The following is a 22,953-nucleotide window of genomic DNA, read 5'->3' on the forward strand; positions in this document are numbered from 1 at the left end:
TTAGTCGGTTAAGCCTCTGCTTTTGGCTCAGGTTGTGATCCCAGGGTCCTGGGATGAGTCCCGCATCGGGCTCCAGGGAGCCTGCTTCTCCCTCTACCTCTGCCTCTCCCCCCCTGCAACCCCTGCTCGTGCTCACTCTCTCTCACGAATAAATATTTTTAAAAAATATATGTACAGTGGTTTTTAGACATTAATGTTATTGCACATAATAGATACAGTATAGTATAAACATAATTTTTATGTGCCCTGGGAAACTAAAAATAATGTCTCACTTTACTGCGATACTCATTGTATTGTGGTAGTCTGGAAGCAAAGCTGCACTATCTCTGAGATGTACCCCTACCCCAACACAGGTTACTTTCTCCCTTAATGTGCTACTTAACACACTACTGCCTTCAATCATGTAGCTCTAGGAAACTCTTGCCTAAAAAGATGAAGTTGCAAATAACTTTTATACCTGTAAGTATTTCACTGGTCTCATTAATTCTCAAAGCCTCCTTCAGAAACTCTTGCCCTGCTGCTGTCTCTATCAATGCGTCACCCAATCCTAACTGATCCCAAACTCATAAATACCTCACCACTGCCCTTTCCTTACTAGATGCGGCTAACATTCCATGAAGGTCGAGATCTCCCTTATCTTAGTAAGCTAGAAACTCAGGTTTGCCTCATTCACAAGCTCTTTGGTGGTGCTTTGAGGGGAAACATTTGGCAATACTCGTCTTACCTCCATTTTACAAGTGAGGAAATTGAGGCCCAGAGAGGTTGGTTAATTTATCCAAGACCGGAGCTAGTAAGTGGTGGGTCCGGGGCTGAAATCCTGCCATTCTTCTTCCAGAAAGTGCACTGCCAAGTCTACACTTCCTCGCTGTATATTTGAAATCATGCAATGCAGTCATTTATTGTTTCTCCATCAATGGTCAGCCTTGCAGTAATGATCTCAAAGAAGCCAGATCTCAAAATGGCTTCCTGAGCTAGGCTATGCTTTAAGCTTGCTGAAGCCAGGAATGTGGTGCTTTCAAAGTCTCTAAGCCCTGAGGCCCTCCCACCTGCTTAAATTGTTACACAAAAAGAGGTGTATTACCTGGGGTCTGCTACCGCTTTCTTTTGATGTCCACCTGCCTAGGCCACTGCTGCTTTCCACAGAATGGCTGCCCGACCACCACCATTGTGTCCCTACTATCCTGGGGCAACTTTGCCCCCCACCCCGCTCACACTGAAAACAAACTGCTTCTTTCTGCTGTCCTATGGCACACAGACACCCTTCTCTGTCCCCCGTCTTATGCCTGCCCTGTCTTGCAATCCAGCCCAGGATGCTCAACGTCCTGGAAGTTCCAGCAGACCACGCCTTGGCAACAGAGAGCGGGCAGGCAGACGCAAGCTGCCATGGGTGGGGAAGTTTCCCCGTCTGGCAGCCCCTCCCAGACAGAAAAGAAAAACCAACACAAATTAAGAAAGAACATGTATCTTCAGGCTCTCCCTGCTTACCGCCTGTGGTATGTCTCTGCTGCCAAGGGAGGCCATGGGCCAGGACCTCTTCAGATAGGTCCTTAGGAAGCAAAACGCTCCAGGAGGAGGAGTGGGAACTAGTTAAGGTGGGAGGTTTGGCTTTGTCAGCGACCAGCACACTCCCCTGCCGCAGTTCATGAAGGTTCTCACTGGCCAACTGTGGCTCACTGCAGCTCAGGTCTGCTGTGGGTTGCAGGTTATCTCACAAGTGGAAAAGGAGCTAAAAACACCTAATTGAGGGAGAAATGTCTGCCTGCTCATTGAGCAAACCAAGACCAAGGACATGCTCACAAGCCTAATGGAAGCCAGCCGCCGCCATCAGAACCCCTTACTCCTCCCCAACCCTCTTGGCATCGGCCTGAGGCTCCACCAGCGTATTACCGGTCTCAGTTAACTACTGCTGAATAACCAGTCAACCCAAACTTAGTAGCTTAAACCAATAACCAGTTTTTCCCGACAATTCTGTGGATTAGCTGGACAGTGCTTTTGCTGGTCTTGCTGCCTCTCTCACATGGGCACACTTAGCCGAGGGTGAGCTGGAGGATGGGCCCAGATGGGGGTGCTGAGGGGGCTGAGCCTCGCCATGTGGTCTCTCAAGGAGCTGGTGTCTTCCCAGGCAGCTCCAGGGCAGCATTCAAAGACCGCAGGAGCAGAAGTCACAGGCTTCCTGAGGCCTGGGCGTGGAAGTCATACAACGTCGCTTCTCACTTCGGCCACAGTATCTCAGTCTAAGCAAGTCACAGGCCAGCCCAGCCTCAAGGCATGGGGAAGCAGACTCCACCTCTGGAGAGGGCTGGGTTTCACTGGGACTGCAACAGGCATCACCAAAGGGAGTAAACCCCATTATCCAGAAAGACAGGAGAAGCTTCTTAATCCCACTAAGAAGGTTGAGAAAACAAGACCCACTTCCTGTGTACTGGATAAGTACTTCCCAAGAACCTAGTGAGGTAGGGGTTAGAGACGAACATTTATCTCCCAGCGTTCCTTGGGAAGTCCCACTCTTTCATGTGGAGCGGCAGAATTCCCCAGAAAAGGACTTCTTGCCTCTTGCCCTCACCCACCCCATTCCCTCCTACCCATGGGAGCAGTGACCCCTCTCCTAGTGATTCTAGGAGTGCATGTCTTCCTTCTCGAGATCTCAAAGCCACGGGCGATTGCATTCTTTCTGCTCCTGGGGGTTGGGTGTGGCCCGTGGAGGGTTTTCAATTCAATTCTGGAAGAGGGGTACATTGGCAAAGCCATTTGATTTACCGAAACGGCCTTCTCCAAATAGCTTTATCCTTTGTAAATGAGTTATTTTGAACTCCATCTGCCTGGGTTTCTCAATTGTGTCTGAACTCAGGGAGGGAAAGGGGAAGTGTAATTTATTGGCAACTTTCAAATCCCAACAGTGCATACTGTTGACCCCTTGTCATTGAGAAGGCAAGGGGCTTGTACGTGGTAGCATAGCTAATACTTGGTGACATTTCCTTCCAGCACCAGCCTCCACCTGATCCCTGACTGCAGGAAGTCATTTAACATTTATGTCACCAATGTCCTTCCTTCAGTCAAATCCAGGCTGACAAACAAGTATCTTTAAATCTTCTCCTTCCCACTTATTCTTTACATTTCACATGTAAAGCATTTGCAACCCAGAGGTCAAGGGAAGCATGCTGACCCTTGAACATTCAAAGAGAATTAACTTGAAAACCCTCCTGAACCGTAAGTTTGGTGAAAGTCCTGAATCCCTCCCATTCCCCTGAATGTGGGGTAGAGTACCAGTTGATCTTATATTACCTTATTCCCAGTGAATCGTAACCCCACAAACCTACTTCCACCAACTTATGAATTAACTCACCATTTTGTACATGCGATACATGTACAAAACGGTGAGTGTATCCCTGTATCCCTGGACATGGGATACAGACACGTTGCCTCAAATTCCCCCGCTTAAACAGCCATGACACCAACCATTTGGGAGCAAAGCAGACCTGATTGAAAGTACCAGTGTCGTGAAAAGAAGGGCCATCTGTACCCCAATGTTTATAGCAGCAATGGCCACAGTCGCCAAACTATGGAAAGAACCAAGATGCCCTTCAACGGATGAATGGATAAGGAAGATGTGGTCCATATACACTATGGAGTATGATGCCTCCATCAGAAAGGATGAATTCCCAACTTTTGTAGCAACATGGACGGGACTGGAAGAGATGATGCTGAGTGAAATAAGTCAAGCAGAGAGAGTCAAGTATCATATGGTTTCACTTATTTGTGGAGCATAACCAATAGCATGGAGGACAAGGGGCGTTAGAGAGGAGTAGGGAATTTGGGTAAATTGGAAGGGGAGGTGAACCATGAGAGACTATGGACTCTGAAAAACAGTCTGAGGGGTTTGAAGTGGCGGGGGGGTGGGAGGTTGGGGTACCAGGTGGTGGGTATTATAGAGGGCACGGCTTGCATGGAGCACTGGGTGTGGTGAAAAAATAATGAATACTGTTTTTCTGAAAATAAATAAATTGGAAAATAAATAAATTAATTAATTAATTAAAAAAAAAAAAAGAAAGTACCAGTGTTGGGGCAGTTCTGCATTGCCGAGGACCCCAAGCCTCTGCTGAGACCTGTCGCTGTCCATCCTGGCTCCCCTTCCACTTTGCACTTTATTATGCAAAGCTTGAAGCACATCCAATAGAAGTGAGAATGCTATAATGAACCCACTGTCCCCGTCACTTAGTTTCAACAATCAACTCACGCTCTCATCCACTCCCTTGTTGAGGCTGCTTCAAAGCAAACTCCGGCGATCCCTTCATACACAAGTGCTTTAGCCCACACCTCTAAAAGACTGCTTTTATACCATACCAATACCCTCCTAAGTATAATTAGCAATTCCTCAATATCGGCAAATACCAAGTCAGGGTTCATACCTTACTGGTCCCTCTTCTCTCCCCCCCTCCACCCCAGGTTCAATCACACTTGACAGAGATGACTTGCATCTGTTAATCCTCAGTAGACAGGTCCACTCACAGCAACACAGACCCATATATGGACTGCCTACCTGAACAGGGCCATCTGTCTTATTGGGGACAGTAGGCCCAATGCCCGTAGCTCACAGTATTTTTAGGAGCTCACAAAAATGTTGCAGCTTTAAATGAGAATGGAAAAAGAAACTTTTAGTTAAAAAAATGTTTTTAATATGCAATATTAATATGTCCATCTTTATAAGAACAGTCATAAAATGTAATTTTTCATATTAATATAAGGAAGAACCCAGAAAGGCAAAAGTGCCCAGGAACCAAGCAAGTCTTAAGATAGCCCGGCACCTGGCATCTCCTTTGAGCTCAAAGCATCCGAAAAGTGTCTTCTAATCTAAGTGTCCAGAACTGAACACATGCTTCTCTAGTTTCCTCTTCTTGTCCTCTCCCACTGAAGGGATAAATTGTGGAAATCAAGATTACCCAAATGAGGACACACTAGGCTATTTATTTAGAGCTTGTATTATGAGTCAGACATCGCTGCTTGCATCTGGCAGAGACTCAAAGACAGAGTGTTACAGCTTTACAGGGGACAAGGAGGAGGTTTGGGCATGCTCTGATTAAAGGCTACTGGTGTGGGGAGCTCAGAGATAGGCTAACCAGAAATAGGGCATCCTGTGTGACTGGCCTGGGGAGTATATTTGGCTCTCTCTTGTTGGCCCTGACTTGGAGATGGGGGCAAAAATTGGCAGCAGTAAGGACCACTGACCAGATCCTGACCCTTCTGGGCTAATTGCTACAGGAGTTGTGGTTTAGGTCCCTAACCTGGTGATCGCTGCGAAGGCTGTAAGTCAGAGTCTACTGTCGTAACGGCCCGGCCATTGTCCATTTGTGTATTCAGATGCTTCTAGCTTATTTCATAACTTAGAAATCCAGGAGTTCTTAACCGCTTCCCTCCCTCCCACACCATATTCATATTCAACCCATCACCAAATGCCATAAAAATTCACCTCCTCAAATCTCTTGTCAGTTTGTCATTTCTTTCCATCTTTACTATGGTACCACCAAACTGTTTTCTTCTTTCGCCCAACCTACTAAATAGCCCCCTAACCTGGTCTACCTACTTCTACTGTCTCCTTTCTGATTTATTTGTCCAAGGACGTTTTTTCAAATGGCAACCCTGGTTACATTATCCCTGTGTGTACATGACTCCAACAACTCTCATGGGTTTTAGGATAAAAAGCAAAGCCTTCAACATGGCCTCCAGGGCCCTGCATGGTCTGGCTTCCCTCCTTCTGCTCCTCTTGCAACGTGCAACCCCGTTTCTACCTCTGTTCGAATGAAACCGGCTTTCCTGCAGTCCCCACTGCATCTGTCCACCTGCCACAGGGAATTTACTAGAAGGCTGCGGGCACCTGCTGAGTCAAAGGAGTAGGCGAAGGGTCACGGCAGCTCCAGGGACTCAGGGGGTAGGAGCAGAATGAAGTCTCATCAGGGCACCGCTACCGGGAAACACCAGCCCTTGCACCACTCTGCATAAGCTCCGAAGCCCCAGGAGTGCCTGGGTGGCTCAGTCGGTTAAATGTCTGCCTTTGGCTCAGGTCATCATCTCAGGGTCCTGGAATTGAACCCTGCTTTGGGCTTCCTGCTCAGTGGGGAGTCTGCTCCTCCTTCTCCCTCTGCCCCTTACCCCCTGCTTGTGTGCTCTTTCTCTCTCTCTCAAAAAAAAAAAAAAGTACCAGTAAAGCTTTAAACAATGAAGACAAAGTAATTCTCCAAAAGCAAACTGGGAGTTCTTGTCAGGAGGAGGAGAAATGGATGTAGGATGGCTCCCAAATCAACAAATGTCCACTAAACACATGTTCCCACTACCTGGACTGACTTACACCTCCTATGTGGTTAGTTAACCTTACTCGATTTTTAGATTCCAGCCCAATTATCCGTTCATTAAAAAAATATTCCTCTGCCCTCCCAAGGGAGTCAGAGTTCTCCATTCTGTTATTTCCAGCATTATAACCTCTCTGTCATGGCACTTTGCCACCTGTGTAGTTTTACATTAGTGAATGTGGGAATTACATCCATCTCTCCCAATTGGCTCAACAGCCCATGAGAGCTGTTGGGGTTAGTGTGATTATCTCCAATGCCTGGTACAGCACCTGGCAAAGCAAAGACACTCAACAAACATTCACTCAATGTATGAATCAAGCTGTAAAGGTTTTTATTTTCCCATTGATATGAACTATCCCTTCCCCCTCTTAGAAGATAAAAGGAGCTAAATTTGTAAACAATTTTTTCCCAATTCATACTTTTTTACATGATTTTCTTTTTTTGAAAGATTTATTTCTTTGAGAGAGAGTATGAGAGAGAGGGAGTGCAAATGGGGGGAGGGGTAGAGCGAGGGAAAGCAGCAGACTCCCCACTAAGTGCAGAGCAGGATGTGGGGCTCAATCTCACAACCCTGAGATCATGACCTGAGCTGAAATCACAAGCTGGATGCTCAACTGACTGAGTGACTCAGGAACCCCCATAATTTTCTTATTTAATCTTTACAATAATGCAGCAGGAACCCATTTTACACATAAAGAAACAGGCACGGGGTCGGGGCAGAGGTTAGGAAATTTGTTCAAAATCACATACCTGGCATAAATGATCCATGGGGAGACTAAGCCAGGTCTGCCTGATTCCAAAATGCAAGTTCAAAATTACTACATGATATTGCCTCTCCATAACACTAGTTATCTCCTTAACACAAAGCATTGGAGACAGAACTCAGCCATCTGTAAAACTGGTTATCAGATACATTCATTTTCATGTAAATCTAAATATGTCATAAAACTTAGTTTCATTTGTAAAATACTGATCCCCGAAGAGAATAAAACAATTGAATAAAACAATTAAATTTTAAAAACTCTGGGCAGATGTAACTTGACAGAGAATCCAATGCTTACCAAATACCTTGCTTTTTCTGTCATTCCTGATAAATGACGCAGCCTGAGTGAAGGAACAGAGATTGGGGCAGGGGTGATTATTTAAGGCAACCTGTTCCCTAAATTTCACCTACAGATTATGAAAAGCATTTCAAGTTATCCCAAAAGGCTTCACCGTTTCGGTCTTACTTCTTGGTTAAGGAGGGGAGGTTGGAAAGCAACACAAAGAATTATTCCCGTTCCCAGGACTTACTAGAGCAGAGACTGAGCAGAGACCAGCTGCTGGGGAATATGGATCTCTCCAGGCAAAGGAAAACAAAGTCAGCAAACATAAGGAATTGTTTGCTCAGGTCAGCCAGAGCAATGAGACGGCCAAGATCTTGTGAGGAGATATAGCAAGGATAAGGCAGGCTCTCAGCTTCTCTTTTATTGTGTGCTCAAGTCTCCAAATCTGCTAAAGACATGACTGCAGGTAACACCAGGAATTGCTATTTGATGGTCACAGTGGTGTTCCCTGGAGGTCTCGATGGTTTGGAGAGGATGCGGGAATACGAGGTGATGAGATCAGAGTAGGGAACTAAGTCACCTCATATGTTTTCTAGACACATAACTAGAGTCTGACTGATGCGGCTTTCTGTATTTAATGCACAACCGGTTCTGCCAGCTCCTGGATCCTTGGAGAACACTGACTTTTCAAAGCAGCTGGCTTGACTTTAAAGACATCTGGATCGTAATATATAATATGCACAGGAGACCTGAAATGGGGGAAAAAGAATGTGACCTGAAAAAAAAAATGAACAGAAAATGGAACTATGGTATTATTCTGTTTTGATTTTTCATAAGTGCCCCATGAAACAGGTGTCAGGACCCCCATGGTACAGATAAGGACATGAAGGCTCAGGGAAGTTATAATAGTGACCTATGGTCAAATCCCGATTCATGTATCTATCAGATTCCAAAGCCCTGGCTCTTCCCACAGAAAGTTAACTCTGGAAATTTTTCAATAATCTGACAATGTTAAAGCAAGCCCAGCAGTCCTCTGGTGGCCTAAAAGAAATCAAATTTTTGAAGTTCCCACCCATAGCACCTTCCCACCAAATAATAACTTTGTCACTGGGGTAGACCCTGACACCTTTATCTTATTCTTCCCTTTCCTTTGTCAATGAACAGAGAAAGAGCTTCATTTCATTGCTGTTGAACTTTATTTCTTTAAAAGGCAAAACACGTTATAAAAATATAAAAATATAAAAAGATTATATAAGAATGAACATATTCCCAGGTCCCCGACTTCTATGACTCTTTCAGCTTCTCCTAGGTTTTCCTAATGATGCTTAAAAGGGGGATCAGGCATTATCTCATAAAGGAAACAATATGACCTGAGATTCAGGCAAGTTAAGAAATCTTCTAAAAAGTAAACAGGAATTAGAGTCCCTTTCTTCTTTGTGGAATGTATTATTTATTTCAAGTAGGTCATAAACACACACGATGCAAAGATATGGAAAAACACAAAAGCTCTATTTAGTAAAAAAGTAAATCTTGCTCCCACCTCAGTTCCCTGGGCCCCCCAAAAGCAAGCATTGTTACTAGTCTCTTGCATACTCTTCTGAGATATTATAGGCACATGCAAGCAAACAAATGGCACATACCTGTTTTCTTGGAACATTCTTAGCATTGTGTGCTCTGTTATGTACTTGTATCACTTAACAATATGTTAGATAAATAGTCCCATATCCATCCTTAGAGTTGTTTCCTAGATTAAGTTTCAGTACTCGTCCATTAACCCTTTAACTGCTGTCTTATATTTATGGTAAGACCACAGATTTGTCACAATTAATGTAACAGGTGATATGTTTTTGAACATTTCTTGTATTTCTATGATTATTTTCTTCGGTCTTATTAGGTTAATTTTTCCCCCTCCCTCACACCCCCAGCTTTCCTGTCCCATCTTAGTGATAAATTTGACATACCTTTTATTTGGATTGGCTAGTTCTTGAATTCTGGGAGATAATTTGCAATGGATAGCAGCATAAGATACAGGCCAGTGGGCATCACGGTCGGGTCGATAATCTCGATGAAGAGGCCTGGCCTTAGCTAGAGCTATTATTCGAGGGGTAGGTTTGTACAGCAAGGCAGCACGGGGTATCTATAGTAGAAGAACAAGATACGAAAATAGATCCCAATTTTCCCATCTCCCTCTCTTTACAATGATTGCCCTAATTGAATCACCATCCAGGATTCTTTCCTGGATCACTGCAGCAGACTCCTCATTAGTCTCCTGTTTCCATTTTTGCTCTGTATGATCTAGCCTTCACATACCAATTACTGAGGGAGAGAATGAGCATTTTAATGAGAGCATTCCATGAGCCAGACAGTGTTCTAAGTGGGGCACCTACATCATTCCAACTAATCATCATAATAACCCCATGAGGTATGTACTTTCTGAAGCCCAAGTCAGATTATGTCACTCTCGGGGTCCAGAACCTTTCAACGGTTTCCCATTTTCCTGTGAATAACATTTAGACTGCTTACTGAGTCTCCTAGAGGGCCCCACGTGATCTGATTGCTATCCCATTCCTCTGACCTCATCTCCCTGCCCTCCCCACCTTCATCACGATGAGTTTGCCACACAAGGCCCCGCAGGCCCAGCCCTTTCCACCTTGGGACTTTTGCACCTGCTAACTCTTCTGCTTGAAATTCTCTTCCCTCAACGGTGTCATGGTTGCCTCTTCCTCATCCAAGTCTCTAGACTCAAACATCACAGTCTCAAGGACATCCTCACCATCCAAAATACATCAACCTTTCTGAAACCCTCCTCTACAGAACACTTACTCAATCTTCCTTTTTTTTTTTTTTTTAAGATTTTAATTATTTATTTGCTAGAGATCACAGGTAGGCAGAGAGGCAGGCAGGGAGAGAGGAGGAAGCAGGCTCCCTGCTGAGCAGAGAGCCCGATGCGGGGCTCAGTCCCAGGACCCTGGGATCATGACCTCAGCCAAAGGCAGAGGCTTTAACCCACTGAGCCACCCAGGCGCCTCTCAATCTTCTTTATAGTACATACCAACACCCTACTTTGTGCACTTATCTCTTTGTTAGTATGTTTATTTTCTGCTTCTCCCCATTAGAATTTAAACTTCTTGAAAGAGGTACATGTTTGCCAAAAGCTAGAGTCAGTGCATAACTGGTGTGGAATATATGTTGATTGACTGACTGATCAACTCCTTCTGCTCTTACTTTGAAAAGCACACCTGCCAGGTTGCCTTTCTATTATGTTGCTTTATTGGTGAAATTGGAAGGTTGACATATAGCTCCTGGTCTCTCTCTCTCTTAAATGCTCACTTGAAAGAATCACGATGGATAAAAACACCCCCTCCACAACCCTGAAAGTACTATTTTGCATTGGTACAGACTTGTTTTGGGTTCTAAGAGTATGATTATCCACAGTGGTATCACTTTTTTAAAAGATTTTTTGCATAAACTCCCAAACAAACCTAGCAACCAAAGAAAAACAACTGTAGCCCCATTTTGTACACCAAAAAAACTGAAAATAAAGGGATTTGTCCAAGGGCCACAAGGCAAGTCATTTTAGCAAACGCAAATCCTGAGGGGTTTTGAATCCCAGGCTAGTCTTCATTCCTAACAGAACTGCATATTATATCCTCAGTTCTCAGAGGGTAAAATTTATCCAACCTCCTTGGCAGCATGGTCACTAGATATTTACTGAAAATTAAGTGGGGACTGGGCACCAAGTTGGCACTACAATGAAGAGAGGGGAGTGTCAAGGAGAAAGAGGGAGGGAAGCCACTGAGTGTGCCAGGCTCTATGCTGAGCACCGACGCCTTCTCAATGATTTCAGATCATAACAGTCCTCCCAGTGTTACCATTATAATCTCTTTGCTCACCTTGTTCCACCCAGCTTCAAGGTCAGCCCCACTTCAAGATTTTGTCACGTGCTCTTCCCTTTACTAGAATATTCTTTTCTCAGACCTTCACCTAGCTGATTCCTTCTTGTCACTCAGATTTCACACCAGATAGTCCTTCCTTAGAGAGGCTTTCCCTGACTACCATATATAAAGTAGCTTATTCCCCACCCTCACCCATAGTCAATCATTTCCTACTTTATTTTCTTCATCGCACTTATAATACCTGACCCTATCTTATCTGTTTACATATTTTTTGCCTCCCTCCATCTGGTTCACTGGGGATGATAGCTGGCATACAATAGGCCCTCAAATATTTGAATGAATAAATAAGGTTCAGGAACACTGTCACAACATCACAGAGCTAGTGGTGAGGCTGGAATCTGAACTCTGCTCTTACAGATTCCAAAGCCCATGCTCTTTGCCCTGTATCCTCAGTCTCTCAACATACTTCCAGCTAGGTCTTCTTCATACCACGGACCACTCTTTCAAGACTATCTTTCCCAACGACTTTGGCCTATGTCCTATAGTAGCAAAATAGCACCGGAGAAACAACCAAAAAATGAAGTGAAGGATGTCAAGGCAGTGGTGGCTTACAGGACGGATGGGCAGTTCACTTTGTTCTCTTTCAAAGCACAGACCCTCTATCTTGATCCTTGGATGGGCAAGGTCTATAGTTCTTGGAGTGGCAACAGCAGTCAGGGCAGGTACTGAAATCTCGGTTCCAATCTAGGGGAGAAAAATAAAATAGGGTCTGTAAGTATTAAATCATAAATACCATCTCCATCAAGGTTCCAAAGAACAGTCTGACCTCTGGACTTCTCAACAAATCCAGCAGAAGAGATGAGAGTCTTGCAGTAACCCATGGTCATGGCTAAGAGGATAATTTCCATCTTTCTCAAACTAGTTTGTATGAATTTCAACCCAGCCTTTCAGGAACTTACTGTTAAACTAAAGATGGGGAGGAAATGGCAACATTACATATTGAGTAAGAGATAAACAGTAATGCTGATTTGTGGAAGGAAAACTCAGCCAAGAGGATAGGCTCAGGCCTGCTACATGAGAACACCATAAAAGGGAGAGCTCTGTTTTGTTCTTAACTATTTTTGGCCTTTGGAAATTGGGACTCACGTTATCACAAATCCCCATATTAAAATGAACTCAAGTGGTTCTCTTCTAATTGGAACAGGTAAGAAAAAGAAACCAAACCCAAGAGGAAGAAAGGTAGAATCACATTCTCCATAGACAATGCTGTGCTGGTCCCCCAAGTCATTTCTAACTATCTGAATTGTGGAAATGTACTCAACTTATACGGTCTTCTATTTCAATTATGAGTATTTCAAACTCAAAACTTAACACAAGACTTTAAGAGGGAATATAATCATAACTGGAAATAAAACGGGATTTTAACTGTGGGCAGAAAAACAACATACAAGGTATGTTGCAAATCTCTTTTTGTGTTAAGACAAAGATGATACTAATGCTGACAGTATTTTACACGTACTAATTCATTTATTCTTCACCTAGGGTATCATTTTTATTTGTATTTCACTCATGGAGAAACTAAGGTACTATATGAAGTTCAGAAATTTATTTAAGTTTTTATTGTGAATAAGTTGCACAGCTGGGATTCAAACCTAAGGTCTTATTTGTCTGCACAGTTCCATGATAAGAAAGTCTTTCTTGGATTTTCCCACTCTTCCTCTTATATCTCTCAATACTTTATTTATTCTCTTTTATGAGTACCAAGTAATCTTAATTATTTACCTATAGGTCTATGGTTTTTTCTAAATTGAAATTTACTTTAGGGAAAGGAACCATTTTGTCATTCTTATTGTATCCTGTATTATATAATTGATTAAGAACTATGTGTTTAATGAATTGAGTAAATGAATGATTTATTTCCTTTTTTATTATAAGCCTTAATTGAAAACAGCGGTTGTCATATATTTCTTTGATTTTTCCAGAGCCTGTTGGAGACAAAGCTTTATTCACTGGAAATGATTAATTAGTACTTCTAGTTAGTATAGACACTAAGCCCAGACTGCTTCAGTGGTAAATTCTATCAAATATTTAAGAGGAAGAAATAATATAAATTTATATTAACCTACAAAGAATAAGAAATACTACTAATCTATGGTGATAGGATTCTGGAAGTGGTTGGCTCTAGGAAGGGACAGAGTGGGATTGACCAGAAACAGGAGGAAATTTGGGGAGATAATGTTTTGTATCTTGATTGAGGTAGTTATTGAATGGATATATACATTTGTTAAAAGCTCACTAAACTATACACTTTAGTACACTAAACTATACCTCTTAAGTGTATTTTAAATAAATTATAACTCCAGAATTTTAGAACATAAGCTGGGAAAAATACATATCTATATGGTGAAGAATATCTCTAATATGTAAAGAACTGTTATGAATCAATAAAAAATATACAGACCAACTAGAAAAATAAATACAGCCACGGATAGACAAAAGTTTACAAAAGGAAACTACACAGGTAAATAAATGTTGGGAACTATTGAATTTGTTAGCAATAGGAAAAATTGAAGAGTTTTATTAATGAGATAGCATTTTTAAAATTAACATTTTATAAAATAAATAATATCTAATGTTGCCAAGAATGCAGTGTGAAAGTCAGCCAAATAATCCAAGCGCATATGTAAATCAAAATCACTTTTGTTGGAACATATTTTGGGATAATATATGAATCACCTCAAAAATGTTCATACCCGGGGTGCCTGGGTGGCTCAGTGGGTTAAAGCCTCTGCCTTCAGCTCAGGTCATGATCCCAGGGTCCTGGGATCGAGCCCCACGTCGGGCTCTCTGCTCACCAGAGAGCCTGCTTCCCTTCCTCTCTCTCTGCCTCTCTCTCTGCCTGCCTCTCTGCCTGCCTCTCTGCCTGCTTGTGATCTCTGTCTGTTGAATAAATAAATAATAAAAAAAATGTTCATACCCTTAGTCTGGTAACTTTACTTCTTAAATTTTTGTTCTCAGAAAATAGCCAGATTGAGAATGATGGGGGAGGGGCACATTGGCAAAATGACCTTATAAATTAGGACAGGTATGTTGCAAATCTTTGTTTGCTTTGTAAGTTAGACAAAGGCACGTGAGATATGCAGAGTACAGGTGGTCAATACTCAAAGGTATCTGCTAAATATAAAATAAGAGTCTTCAAAGGCAAAAAAAAAAAAAAGAGTCTTCAAAGGCAAAATCTCTTGAGTCAAAGATTTTAAAAATCTACACAGGTCAATCAGTCTGAATAGGAGCTGCAGACATCTGTAAGTAGAGAGAGAATGATGGATAACAACTAAGTGAGCTATGAAACCAACTTAAAAAAAAAAGTGTTGCAGTCTCTGTCCAAGTCACCATAAGAAGAGACAAAGTATGACACTCACAGAGGTTAAAAGACCTCCTATCAGCTGGGAGGCTGCTTCTCCCTCCCTCCTGCTCATTCTCTCTCGCTTGAACTGTTTCTCAAATAATTAAATCTTAAGAAAAAAGACTTTCTACAGTTCATCCATCCAAAGTCTCTGGTGACAAGTATCCTAAGGTACCTATGAGAGTAATTTGACTTCCTTTATGGGCATGTGTATTTTAAAACTCTGGAAGAATCAGCATTAACTGTAAAAAAGTTAAGAGAATTTAAATAATAGGATTAATACTTTGTATTAAGAATTGCAGGCGCCTGGGTGGCTCAGTGGGTTAAGCCTCTGCCTTCAGCTCAGGTCATGGTCTCGGGGTCCTGGGATCGAGCCCCGCAGCAGGCTCTCTGCTCAGCGGGGAGCCTGCTTCCCCCTCTCTCTCTGCCTGCCTCTCTGCCTACTTGTGATCTCTGTCAAATAAATAAATAAAAAATCTTAAAAAAAAAAAAAGAGTAAGTTTGTGATATGGAGCACCTGGGTGGCTCAGTTGGTCAAGCGTCTGACTCTTGATTTTGGCTCAGGTCATGGTCTTGGAGTTGTGAGATGGAGCTCTGTGTCGAGTTCTGTGTTTTGCAAGAAGTCTGCTTAAGATTCTCTCTTTCTCCCTCTTTTTACCCCTTCCTCCTGCTCTGTCTCTCTCTCAAATAAATAAATAAATCTTAAAAAAAAAAAAAGAATAAGTATGTGCAAGAACTGAGGAAATTTGGACATGGACCATGGAGTAGATATAGTATTTATCAATTAAACTTCCTGATTTTGATAATAATTCTGTGGTTACATATGATGATGATCTTGTTCTTAGGAAATACACACTGAAATATTTAGGAAAATGGGTGTATGGTATCTGTACCTCTCAAAAATTAAAATACACCCACATACACACATACATACACACACCCCATATGGAGGAGAGAAAACGATACAACAATTGGAACAAAATGTTAATTCTTGAATTTTTTCAGTAAATTAGAAATTGTTACTAAAATAAAAAGTATGTTTATATTATTAAAATTAAAAGCATGTGCATGGGGGCGCCTGGCTGCCTCAGTCAGTGGAGCACATGACTCTTGATCTTGGGGTCATGAGTCTGAGCATTACTAAAAATTATTAAAAACACATTACTAAAAATCAAAACAAAACAAAATAAAAGCATGTCGATGTTTAAGAGAATTTGGCCATTAGAGTGATCACCCTACAATGGCAACTTGAAACATATAATTGAGTATTTGACTTAGAATTATAACATTAAGTTGAAATCTTAAGTTTATGTCATTGTAGTAATATTGAGCCCTGGAAGTTACAGAAGAGAAAAGAACTGAATGAAACAAGTATGAATTCCAGTAATAGTAATTTCTTATGCTGACCACCAACTCCAGGCCTGGGAGGAGGTGTGATATTTTACCCCTTTATTGCTGAGCCATTTTCTACATGGAGAGAAATCAGAAATAAGGTCTAATTTTGCACTGTTGTTCTGCTTCTCTAATCAAATCCTAAGTGACACAGTAGCATAGAGGAGGTAGTTCATTTGATGAGAGGAGAAAATAGAAAGGGAGAAAAGTAAAATATACCTAGAAATAAGAGGAGAGCATGTTACAGTTATAAATGTGTTGTTACAAAATCAATTAGGAAGTGTTTCACATGGACCCACTTACCTTTTTTGGAGGAACATAGTTTGGATTTGTGGCTCTGGCTATAGAGAGTTGTAATATCCGGGCAGAAGGATAAGAGATTTGAAGAGAATCTCTTGTTAAGTAATCACTGTAGGGCCTATATGCAAATGGAACATGAAATATTAAAATCATTGGAGGAAAAATAACTGCATTTTTTCATTGCTGTACTCAACCTCTGATCAATTATGTATAATTTTTCCTATTTCAGAAAACTTTTTCCCCATAATCATTACCATAATCTGCCATATTGATATTTTGTAAAAATTTTTTTTACTATGATCCACAGTAAGACATTATATTGTGGGGCGCCTGGGTGGCTCAGTGGGTTAAGCCGCTGCCTTCGGCTCAGGTCATGATCTCGGGGTCCTGGGATCGAGTCCCGCATCGGGCTCTCTGCTCGGCAGGGAGCCTGCTTCCCTCTCTCTCTCTCTGCCTGCCTCTCCATCTACTTGTGATTTCTGTCAAATAAATAAATAAAATCTTTTTAAAAAAAAAAGACATTATATTGTGATACAGTACATGTAAATCTGTGTGTGTGTGTGTGCGTGCACGCGTACATGTATCTAAAACAAAATTATTATGAAACAATGCTTGCTCTGAGCAAGGTATTCAGACTTTTAAAATTTCATTTAATTTCGTTAAAAAAAACTGGAGTGAGTTTCATGATACCCTGATGGATTGAGACTGGCAGTTTAAAAAACACTTCACTTCCTACCAAAACCTCGTATTAAACTCTGAGATAAAAATTCCAGCTACCACCAAGGACCCCTCTGTGATAGCCAGTCTCCTCTGCAGTGCAGCTTGAGATGGTACTGGTCATAACTCCCAGCAACTTGGCCAATTTTCATAGGCTGTTCCCCACATATTCCTTTCCTGGTACAAAAATCTATCAACCAACAAACCTACAAACCTAATTTGAAAAAAGTTTTTAATAAATAAATATATGATTGCACTCTAGGGGTAGTTTGTTAGTTTTTAAAACTGACACACAATTAACATAGCATAGAACTTACCTTTTTAAAGTGTACAACTCAGTGGTTTCTAGCATATTCACAGAGTTGTGTAAATACTGTCACTATCTAAATTCAGAATGTTTTCATCCCCCCAAAGAGAAACCCCATACTGATTAACAGTTCCTCTCCATTATTTCATTCCCTAAACCTGTGTCCCCAGAGCCACCAATCTGTTTTCTGTTTCTATGGATCTGCCTATTCTGGAAATTTCAAATAAATGGAAACATACAAATATGTAGCCTTCTGTGTCCGGCTTCCTTCACTTAGCATGTTTTCAAGAGTCATATATAAGCACAGCATTCTTTTTATGGCGGAATAATAGTCCATCAAATGATTTATCACATTTTGTTTATCCATTCATCCATGGTGAACACTTGAGTTGTTTCCACTTTTTGGCAATTATGAAATGCTGCTATGAATATTCAGTACAAAATTTTGTGTGAGCATATACTTTTAATTCTCTTGGGTACATGCCTAGAAATAGAATGCTGATCATAAAACTCTATTCTTAACATTTTGAGGAGCTAGAAAGTGGTTTTCCAATTAAACTGCACATTTTGCATTCCAACCAGCAATATATGATGGTTTCAATTTCTCCACATCTGCACCAATATGTAGTACTTTCTATTAATTATTATTATTATTATTATTGCCATTCTAAAAGGTTTGAAGTAGTAGCTTGTCACTTTAATATGTATTTTGAAAATGACTAATGATATTTGGCATCTTCATGTGTGGTTTCTGTTCATCTGTATGTCTTCTTTGGAGAAATATCTATTCAAATCATTTGTCCATTTTCTAAATTATATTGACTTTTTTGTACAGTTTTAATAATTACATATATATACATTCTTTTTATTTTTTAAAGATTTTATTTATTTATTTGACAGAGAGAGAGAGATCACAAATAGACAGAGAGGCTGAGAGAGAGGGGGAAGCAGGCTCCCCGCCAAGCAGAGAGCCCGATGCGGGACTCGATCCCAGGACCCCGAGACCATGACCTGAGCCGAAGTCAGAGGCATCAACCCACTGAGCCACCCAGGCGCCCCAATATACATTCTGAATGTTAATTCCTTACCAGATATATGATTCTCAAATATTTTCTCCCAATTTGTAGGTTGTCTTTTTACTTTCTTGACAGTGTCCTTTGAGACACAAAAGTTTTTACTTTTGAGGGAATCCAATTTATTATTTGTTGTCACTTATTTCTGTTGTCATATCTAAGAAACCATTGCCTAGGTCGCAGAGATTGAGGTCTATGTTTTTTCCCAAGGGTTTTTATAATTTTTTCTCTTATATTTATAGGTCTGTGATCCATTTTATTTTTTAAGATTTTTAACTTTTAAAATTTTATTATTATTATTTTTTAGGTAGGCTCCATGCCCAGCCTGGACCTGAGATCAAGAGTCTGACACTTAACTGACTGAGCTACCCAGGCATCCCCAAGATTTTTTTATTTTTCAGTAATCTCTACACCCAGTGTGGGACTCAAACTCACATCCCTGAGATGAAGAGTCACATGCTCCTCTGCCTGAGCCACCAAGGTGCCCTTGTGATCCACTTTAAATTAATTTTGGTGTGGGGGCACCTGGGTAGCTCAGTGGGTTAAAGCCTCTGCCTTCGGCTCAGGTCATGATCTCAGGGTCCTGGGATTGAGCCCCACATTGGGCTCTCTGCTCAGCGGGGAGCCTGCTTCTTCTTCTCGCCTGCCTCTCTGCCTACTTGTGATCTCTGTCTGTCAAATAAATAAATAAAATCTTTTTTAAAAAATTAATTTTGGTGTGAAGTAGGGGTTTAACTTCATTTGGATGTCCAGTTATCCCAGCACTAATTGTTTAAAAGACCATTCTTCCCCAATTAAATTGTCTTTTTTTGGCATTTTTGTCAAAAATAAATTGACCATAAATATAAGGGTTAACTTCTGGACTCTCAGTTCTATCCCATAGATTTACATGTCTATTGTTAAATCAGTAACATGCTGTCTTGATAACTGTAACTCTTAAATAAGTTTTCAGGGGCACCGGGATGGCTCAGTTGATCAAGCATCTGCCTTCAGCTTGGTCATGATCCCTGGGTCCTGGGATAGTGCCCCACGCTGGGTTCCCTGCTCAGCAGGGGTCTGCTTCTCCCTCTGTCCTTCCCCTCACCTGTGCCCATGCTCTCTCTCTAATAAATAAATAAATCTTTAAAAATAAATAAATAAGCTTTAAATAAGCTTATTTTTTTAAGCTTTAAATAAAGCTTATTTTTCAAATAAGCTTTAAAGACTGTTTTTTGTTATGCTAGGTCCCTTCCTTTTCTATATGAATTTTAGAATTGCCTTGTTAATTTCTACCAAAAATGGCAGCTGGAATATCAACAGGGATTGCACTGAATACATAGAGAGAGTTACCAGCATAACAAAATTAAGACTTCCAATTCATGAGCAGGAAATTTCTTCCCATTCATTTCAGTCTTTGATTCTTTTTTTTTTTTAAGATTTTATTTATTTATTTGACAGACGGAGATCACAAGTAGGCAGAGAGGCAGGCAGAGAGAGAGGAGGAAGCAGGCTCCCTGCTGAGCAGAGAGCCTGATGTGGATCTCGATCCCAGGACCCTGAGATCATGACCTGAGCCGAAGGCAGAGGCTTTAACCCACTGAGCCACCCAGGCACCCCATGTCTTTGATTCTTTTAACAATGTTTATAATCTTCAGTGTACATGCCTTGAACTTCTTCTAAGTATTTTGTTTTTAATTATTTTTAATTTTAGTAAAACATATATAATATAAAATTTATCATCTTAGCCATTCTTTCTCTTAACATTTATTTATTTGAGAGAAAGAGAGCACAAGTAGGAGGGGGCAGAGGGAGAGACTCTTCAGGCTCCCCACTGAGCATGGAGCCTAATGTGGGGCTCCATTTTATGACCCATGAGATCATGACCTGAGCCAAAATCAAGAGTTGGATGCTTAACGGACTCAGCCACCCAGGGGCCCCCAACTTACCCATTCTGAAGTGTTAAGTACACTCACATGGTTGTACAATCCTCTGCAGAACTCTTCATCTTGTGAAACTCTGTAGTAAACAATTAATTTCCCCTACCCTCTAGTCTCAGCCAGCCACCATCCTACTTTCTTTCTTTACAAATTTGACTACAGTTGCTACCACATATAAATGGCATTGTACAGTATTTGTCTTTTTGTGACTGGCTTATTTCATTTAGCTTAATGTCCTCATGGTCCATCCATGTTGGAGCATGTGTCAGAATTTCCTTCCTTTCTAGGGCTGAGTAATATGGAATTACGTGTATTATAATGTTCTTTCTGGTGCTACTACAAATAGAATTGTTTTCTTACCTTCATTTTCAGATTGCTCATTGCTAATGGATATACAATTGTTTCTTTGTATATTGCTCTTAAATTCCGTGCCTTCCTAATTAGAAATAGTTTTACTTTTTCCTTTCCAACCTCAATGCATTTTACTTCCTTTCCTTGCTTAATTGCTCTAACTAGAGTCTCCAGTATGATGCTGAACAGAAGTGGAGAGAGCTGACATCCTTGTCTTATTCCTGATCCTAGGGAGAAATCATTCAGTCTTTAACCATTAATTATTACGTTAGCAGTGGGCTTTTTGTAGTTGCCCTTTATCAGGCTGAGGAAATTCCTTTCTGTACCTAGTTTGTTAAGACTATTTATTGTGACAGTCTTGTGTTGAAATTTGTCAAATGATTTTTCTGACTCTATTGAAGTGATCACATGGTTTTGCTTTTCTTATTCTATTAATTTGATGTATAACGTTGATTGTAGTCTGTTGATTCCAACATATTCTTGTATTCCTGGGATAAATTCAACTTGTTTATGAGGCTTTGTTAATTTTATTTCATTCTTTTCTCTTTCTGTTCCTCAGATAGCCTCAATGAACCTATCCTACAGTTTGCTCATTCCTTCTTCCAACTCTTCAAGTCTGCTGTTGAGCTCCTCTAGTGAATCAGTTAAAATATATGACACAAAGTCCAAGTTCATATAATACATTTAATGGAGAGCCCTGTGTGTCTTCATTAAACGCTTGCTTTTTTTCCCCTTCACACAATTCTAACAAGCTTAGTTATCTGTTTCTAATGCACAGAATTGGAGGGGGGGAAGAGGCTAGTTAAAATTATGGAAGCAGCCAAGTGTCCATTAGTATATGAATGGTTAAAGAAGATGTGGTATATATACACAATGGAATATTATTCAGTCATAAAAAAGAATGAAATCTTGCCACTTGCAACAACATGGATAGATCTAGAGAGTATAATGCTAAGTGAAATAAATCAGTCACAGAAAGACAAATACCATATGACTTCTTCCATGTGCAGAATTTAAGAAACAAAGCAAATGATAAAGTAGAAAAGAGAGAAAGAGAAATAAAAAACCCAGACTCTTAACTCTTAATAGAGAACACACTGTGATTAACAGAGGAGAGATGGGTGAGCAGAGGAGTGAAAAAGGTGAAGGGGATTAAAAGTACACTTATCTTGGTAAACACTAGTGATATATTGGAGTGCTGAATCACTATATTGTATACCTGAAACTTACATAACACTGTATGCTAACTACACTGGAATTAAAGTTTTCAAAAAGAGGTTAGAGCCCGTTCCCCTGACCCCCCCCCAAGAAAAAGGACAGGAAAACCATAAGCAAATATCTAATAATCTAAAAGCATAGAAGTCAGAATATTTAGTCTAAAGAAAAACTGTGCTTCATACTTGAACAGCTCCTGGGACGTTTTCCATATTGAAATATAAGAGTTTATGTTCATAATAAAGATTCAAGCCAATGAATGAATTCAAGCAAAGGAATCTTAGGAAAGTAGGGAAACAACTTAGAAATACAGAAAGTTCTAGCATTCAAGAGGGTTTCACTTATATGAAACAACAAACTCGGATCTCTCAAAAAGTGGTGACATATTACTACTGGTTATTTATCCCAAATAATATTGTGATCCAAAGGGGCACCAGGACCCCAATGTTTACAGCAGCACTGTCCAGAAAAGCCAAACTATGGTAGGAGCCCAGATGTCCATCGACAGATGAGTGGATAAAGAAGATGTGGTCTATGCATACAGTGGAATATTACTCAGCTATCAAAAAACTGATATCTTGCCATTTGCACTGACACGGATGGAACTGAGGGTATTATGCTAAGCAAAATAAGTCAATCAGAGAAAGACAATTATCATAATTATCATATGATTCACTCATATGTGGAATTTAAGAAATAGAGCAGAGAAACATAGGAGAAGGGAGGGAAAAATAAAACAAGATGAAATCAGAGAGGGAGACAAACCATAAAAGACTCTTAACTACAGCAAACAATTGAGGGCACTGGAGGGGAGGCGGGTGGGGGGATGGGGTAACTGGGTGATGGATATTAAGGAGGGCATGTGATGTAATAAGCACTGGGTATTATGTAAGATTGATGAATCACTGACCTCTACCTCCAAAACCAATAATACATTATATGTTAATTAACTGAACTTATATTTTAAAAATAAATTAATTTTTAAAAGTTGTGACA

At 40.7% G+C, this 22,953-nt stretch overlaps 1 protein-coding gene across 1 annotated transcript in view; it reads right to left on the reverse strand.

The window, feature by feature from the left end:
- Positions 1-8,021: 8,021 nt before the first annotated feature.
- THEGL (theg spermatid protein like) overlaps positions 8,022-22,953 on the reverse strand; it is a 48,031-nt gene continuing 33,099 nt past the window's right edge. Inside the window, exons 6-9 of the mRNA XM_044224114.1 lie at positions 16,382-16,496; positions 11,896-12,027; positions 9,349-9,524; positions 8,022-8,136 (exon numbers count right to left, since the gene is read on the reverse strand). Of these exons, the coding sequence (XP_044080049.1) occupies positions 8,022-8,136; positions 9,349-9,524; positions 11,896-12,027; positions 16,382-16,496 (538 nt within the window). The remainder of the gene's footprint in view (positions 8,137-9,348; positions 9,525-11,895; positions 12,028-16,381; positions 16,497-22,953) is intronic.

Source organism: Neovison vison, chromosome 11 (assembly GCF_020171115.1).
Source record: "Neovison vison isolate M4711 chromosome 11, ASM_NN_V1, whole genome shotgun sequence".
In the NCBI taxonomy this organism is placed as follows: domain Eukaryota; kingdom Metazoa; phylum Chordata; class Mammalia; order Carnivora; family Mustelidae; genus Neogale; species Neogale vison.